The sequence below is a fragment of the Mytilus edulis genome, chromosome 3 (assembly GCF_963676685.1).
Source record: "Mytilus edulis chromosome 3, xbMytEdul2.2, whole genome shotgun sequence".
Lineage (NCBI taxonomy): Eukaryota > Metazoa > Mollusca > Bivalvia > Mytilida > Mytilidae > Mytilus > Mytilus edulis.
The window spans coordinates 66,827,617-66,834,167 of NC_092346.1; the positions used below are offsets into that span (position 1 = coordinate 66,827,617).

The 6,551-nt window shown below is 32.8% G+C and overlaps 1 protein-coding gene across 1 annotated transcript; it reads left to right on the forward strand.

The window, feature by feature from the left end:
• The first annotated feature begins 2,270 nt into the window (after positions 1 to 2,270).
• Positions 2,271 to 4,764, forward strand: LOC139514926 (uncharacterized). Its single transcript, XM_071304510.1, has 2 exons — positions 2,271 to 2,700; positions 4,283 to 4,764. The coding sequence occupies exons 1-2, from the start codon at positions 2,295 to 2,297 to the stop codon at positions 4,729 to 4,731; spliced, it is 855 nt and encodes a 284-aa protein (XP_071160611.1). The 5' UTR covers positions 2,271 to 2,294; the 3' UTR covers positions 4,732 to 4,764.
• Positions 4,765 to 6,551: the final 1,787 nt, after the last annotated feature.

The window sequence follows — 6,551 nt, forward strand, 5'->3', positions numbered from 1 at the left end:
GGAGAAGATAAACAGCAGTCTGCAAAATACAACATAGAAAACTAAAAACTTAGCAACACGAAACCCAATAAAACCCAAGGTACTATAAAAATAAAAGGTGTTCCGGATGGGAAGTAGATCTTGCATTTTGGCCCCAGAGGATTTTTCAAATATGAAAGTAATTGTGCATTAAAATTCATTATTAGACAGCAAATGACTAATTTAGCCTTCAAAGTTAGTTTTTAAGAACATCCTTATTATATTTTACCTGTTTACTAGGCTATTTTTGTTTAACTGTCCGTATTTTCCGTATGTCAAGTAATTTTTGTAGTATAAAAGTAAGAAGATGTGGTATAATTGCCAATGAGACAACTCTCCATAGGAGACCAAATGACACAAAAAATAACAACTATATGTCACCGTACGGTTGAATGTTTACAAACACTTTTTTCATACGGTTTTGACGCAATTTTATAAATAAAGAAATGAGGCGAAAGACAATGATTTGGTGACTTTGTCGAATGCATATATCCCATTGAACTAGAGATAAAAGATACAACAGATACAGTTAAGTCGGCCTTTTATCCTGACTTAAATCTAGAAATTGACAATGAGGGTCGATTCAAAACAAAACTTTACGACAAAAGAGATAATTTCAGCTTTCCAATTGTGAACTTTCCATTTCTGAGTAGTAACATTCCAGCAGCACCTGCATACGGTGTATATGTCTCCCAATTGATACGATATTCCCGTTCTTGCATTTCCTATCATGATTTCCTTGATAGGGGGTTGTTGCTCACAAGGAAGCTATTAGATCAAGAGTTCCAAATGGTGAAGTTAAAATCATCTCTTCGTAAATTTTACGGACGCTATCACGAGTCGGTTGACCGTTATGGAATAACCGTTTCACAAATGATATCGAATATGTTCCTTACGTCGTAACTACTGTCCCCTTCCCTTTCATAAATGTGACCTACCAAATTAGACTATTTACCGGATTTGTTATCTCATAAGCAACACGACGGGTACCACATGTGGAGCAGGATCTGTTTACCCTTCCGGAGCACTAGAGATCACCCCTAGTTTTTGGTGGGGTTCGTGTTGTTTATTCTTTAGTTTTCTATGTTGTGTTATGTGCACTATTGTTTGTCTGTTTCTCCTTTTCATTTTTATCCATGGCGTTGTCAGTTTATTGTCGATTTATGAGTTTGACTGTCCCTCTGGTATCTTTCGTCCCTCTTTTTTTTTTAACATTTTAGAACATTAAGTCACTTGTGATGTCTCTATAACATTACAACCCTCACTTATTTTTCTTAAAATGGACAATTTGCGCACAGTTTTTGGTTAGAATATATATATAAGCAACAGCTTTTAATACTAAATAAGATATTTTACACTCATTAGCGTGTTTATAACACGCATTATGTAGCAAATTATATGTTTGAGTGAAGCTGTTGCTTATATCTAGATATAAATGACTAGATCTGAAAATGAAACCCATTTGTTAAAAAGATATAAATTTGAGAAGGAAATGGGGAATGTTTCAAAGAGACAACAAAAACCCGACCAAAGAGCAAAAACTCTGCCGAAGGTCACCAAAGGGTTTTCAACATAGCAAGCAATTCCGCTGGCCCCTTAACAAAAATGTGTATTAGTTCAGTGAAATTGAATGTCATACCTAACTCCAAAATATATAAATGAACTAAATTTTAAAAAAAAACATCTATGACTAACAAAGGCGAAAGGCTCCTGACTTAGGACAGGCTCAAATATGCGTCGGGGTTAAACATGATTTGTGAGATCTCAATCCTCCCTATACCTCTAACCAATGAGATTAAACAGACACACAGCAATACGCACAATAAAACTCAGTTTAAAAGAAATCCGATGTATAGTAATAGCGAATAATTTTCAGAGACCAAGTTTCTTTTGTCGTTTTGTATGCTTGTACAACTGCTTTAACCCAACCTAATGTTGTGTTTGTTTCAGGTCAGGTTATCTGGATCATGTGTTGTTAATTAGTGTTTTCCTTCGATAGTTTGTCTGATTGTTAAAGAGGTAATGTATTGGGCTACTATGGTCTCTTGTCCAATAAACTCTCAGTATATTATTCAAACAAAATCTTACATCTAATGTATGCATGTACATATAAACAATTCATCTACTTATATAGGTAAACTAACATAAACATTTCAAAATTTAGTTTAAATGGATATGATAAGGAATATATACATATAAAGATACCAGTTATAACGATAAGATGACACGAACTTGGTAAATAATCTAGTGCCTACAGTGTCGAACATTGCAATACAATGCATTTGTTTAAGTTTTTGGTTTTAGTAGTTGTTTTATTAGTGTTGGATGTTTCATGTAGTAAAATTACTGATGATGAAGATGGTTTGTCTTTGAAAAATGGAATGCTCGAAATGCAAAATGCAATTAAACAACAAAATATGCGTATACAAAATCTTGAGAAATCATTATCTTTAGCTATTAACCGAATTTCACGATTGTTCTCTAAACATAAACACTCCGAACAGCAAAGAAAAGAACTGGAACTACGACTCTCAAATATACAATCAGATCTTAAAAAGTGCAAAAGGATAGGTCAAAGTCGTCGGTCTAATGAAGTGTTTCTGGGAAATGGCTGTCGATTATGTAAAGTGCCGAAAGATAAAGAAAGAAAAGAGCGAAGGTCCCTTTCGAAAATCAGGAAAGGTAAGTTTTTTCAAGCACTGTACTGAAAAAAGTCCGCAATTATGAAATTTAATGTAATTTGTTTACAGTCAGTACAGGTACTGAAAATACAAAACTCATCATTTTGTTGATATTTACTTCCAATAAGATGAGAAGCTGGAAAATTTCAATAGTGCAACAGTTATGTCTAAGATTTCATAATTTCTATCAAGGGCGAATCTCGCTGAGTACTTTTCCTGAAAAATCTGTATTAGACGGTTATCTTTTAAAAGTGGCACTAGGCTATGGGATATTTTTTTAAATATAAAAGTATTATTTCTTTTGTTCAATCATTCAGAAAAGTGAAATAAGGAAATAATTTTTCGCATTTAGCAGCAAGTATGGTTCAATTTTGTCAAATTAAGCTTAAAATTCACTTACAAGTGCACAATTTGACCTCATTGAATCCGTATTCATGTGAACTTCAATTTAAATCATTAGCTAGAGATGGATAACGCATGAATTGTGCGTGTTCGGTTATTTAAAGGAAAAGAATGTCAACATTGAAAGTGAAACAAAGGTAAATCATTTGATTGACTGATTCGATCCACAAAAAAAATCGTTCTTATACAGGTAAAAACGATGATTAATCTATAATATGAAATATGTTTTTCTTTATTGAAATAGTTATTTGTATTTACCGAGATTTAGATTATAACACAATGTTGACTGCTGAACCCCAATTCTTGACTTCTGTACCTATCTTATCTGTTTGTTTGTTTTGCTCACTCATTGTCAATAAAATGACATTGTCTGCGCCTGTCATACACGTAATTATAGCTTTAGCTAGCTATAAAACCAGGTTTAATCCAACATTTTCTACATAATAAATGTATCAAGTCAGGAATATGACAGTTGTTTTGCATTCGTTTCATGTGTTTAGGCTTTTAATTTTGCCATTTGATACAAAGGCTTTTGGTTTTCAATTTTCCTTCAAGTTCGTTATCTTTTGTTATTTTTCTTTTTTCTTATTGATTTGATTCATGTTCACCTATAACAGAAAGACTGAAAACAGCAGATCGAAAAATGATATTGCACGGATATTTTTAAATATCAGACACAATCGAAACAACCAACGAAATGAATTGGTACAACTAAAATAACTAGTGTATCCTTTGTGTAAGGTCTTTACGAGGATTTATCCAAAGGCTGGAATTTTATTATACATTAACAAGACATTACCAGGTTACAGTTTAGTAGGAAGCCCATGCAATATATCAAAATTTTAAAGTCAGCATGACATTTTGTGACTTTATATAACGATATCAGGTCTCAGCTTTTTATTTCTATTTTTGTTGTCTTTAACATGAAGTTCACTATTGCTGTGGTCTTATTTACCTTAATTGTAGCTTAAAGATACCCTAAAGTGAAACAATAAACATGAACTTCAAAGAAGTGGGAATTTAAACTTTATATGCGTGGACTAGAATCTTCAGATGTATTTTATAAAATTGGTTCCAGGTTTTATTTCATAATCATATTTGCATACTACACATGTTACAGTACACAGGATGTTATAATTTGTGACATTACAAACGGTTCTTATAAAATGCTTTCTCTTTAGGAAGACTTTTGATGCCACAACCTACACCGATATCAACAACTACAATGTCCGAAGTTGCATTTTTTGCCTACATGTCACAACCCTTGACTAAGCCTGGTGGACAACATATACTCAAATTTGATGTTGTTAAGATAAATGTGGGAAATGCCTACCATCAATACACTGGAGTTTTCAATCCACCATATTCTGGTATTTATGTCATGGCTTGGAGTCTTCGAATTAGAACGGGTACAAGTATTTCCACTGAACTTATAGTTAACAATGATGTGTATTCTTCATTGTTATCGTATGTTCATGATGGCGACGACGAGCATAATTCAGCGATTGTTGTGATTCATGCAAACAAGGGTGATGATGTGTACATACGTATCAAATTGGATACGCATTCTGGCGACATATGGAGCGATACTTATGGAAGATCAACATTTGCTGGATGGCAAATCTATTGAGTATTATCTAGATAATAAAAAGGATACTATGGAGGGTTCGTTTATTGTTTATGTACACAACGTATTATATTTGATTTTTTTTTAAATTCTGTTAGTTTGTATATATCTTTAGTTAAGCTTTAGGTGTTAGATATAAAAAGTAAAATCACAAAAATACTGAACTCAGAGGAGAATCCAATCGGAAAGTCATCATGGATACCAGACTTAAACGTATGTGCGCCAGACACGCGTCTGGTCTACAAAAGAATCATCCGAAATTCGGGCGTCACCCATAAGCGTATATATATTCACGCACATATGTCACTACAAATGTCAGAGCATTTTTTGTTAAATGTTTTAGGTGTAATTCAACCAAATTATAGTACGTCACATCCGGTTGCATACAAAAAATAGGTCGAAAAAATATTCCCTCGAATTTGACAATTGTAGGTAAGTAATCCTACATTTTATTGCAGTATTTAAAACATCATTATTTTTTTTATTTGTGGTTTCTATAGAATAATTTTGAAACTTGAGGTTACATGGTTACTAAAGCTTGTACACAGATGAAAAAAGAGGTGAAAAAGGCTTAAAAGGGCATGAGAAGTCTGTTCTACACTGTGACAATACACGTATTTGTAAGTCCGGTGTACATAAGCAAGAAAAAAGGTACAAATTTCGAGAAGATAAGCCATGGTACCCTATATTTTTTTGTATTTATAAAGCTGTCACAAAGTAATATGTTTGTGTGACTCATTGGGATTATATTACGGAAGCGTATTAGCGCCACACATTTTTTTTTTATTTTCTTTCTATGTTTGCGTTATAACGCAAACCTTTGCGTTATAACGCAAACCTCTTGCGTTATAACGCAAACCTCTTGATTTCAATTATTCATTAAGTTTTGTATATATGTCCGTCTGTCATTCATTTCGGATGTGATTTACTAGTAGATAAAAAAAGAAACATACATACAAGGCCAAATCATTATAATAAATATGCATAGGAATAATGGAATAATTAAAGTGCAATTATACATAAATTAACACAGGCACTTGTTTCTATCCATAGGAAGGTCGACTATCCATACACATAGAAGAAGGTTGCTAACGAAATTTTTTTTTAGGTCACGACAGTCTCCGCTTCGGACGCTTTTTCTACCCTTCAACTTAATGCTAACAATCCCTACCTTATATGAATCGATTCAGTGAATATTTTCCTTTAACACTAAACTAATTTCATAATCCCCACAGTGTTCCTCTTCACGGTAATCTACTCTCAATTCACTAAACCATGTCGAAAACTTGAACTACCATCTTTTCAATGTATCTACTTCCGGTTGTGGGCAGAATGCGATCTTTTTAAAAACGAAATGATTCTGTAAAATTACCAGGTTAGTATTTTCATTATCAATATATTTTTAAAGATGGAATTTCACCGAAATAAGTACATTTATGGTTGTTATTAAAAAAATCAGAAAGTCAGAAACTAATTTGAATTAATTCGATAATACTAGAGAATTCCGAATGTATATGGTAACTCTAAAGATTTTCATCGATCTTTTATTTTGGAGGTAAAAAACGTATTCAGATCTATAAGAATTAGGGGAAAGAAACTGAGTCAATGAAAACAAAATAAATTTACTGCGATGTCAACCGGAAGTAGATACATTGAAAAGATGGTAGTTCAAGTTTTCGACATGATTTAATGAATTGAGAGTAGATTACCGTGAAGAGGAACACTGTGGGGATTATGAAATTAGTTTAGTATTAAAGGAAAATATTCACTGAATCGATTCATATAAGGTAGGGATTTTTAGCGTTAAGTTGAAGGGTAGAAAA

Bases quoted from the DNA above. Each gene is read 5' to 3' on its own strand.
- LOC139514926 (XM_071304510.1), top strand. From the start codon at position 2,295: ATGCATTTGTTTAAGTTTTTGGTTTTAGTAGTTGTTTTATTAGTGTTG. The intron at 2,701-4,282 runs GTAAGTTTTTTC...CTTTCTCTTTAG, and splicing joins CCTTTCGAAAATCAGGAAAG to GAAGACTTTTGATGCCACAA.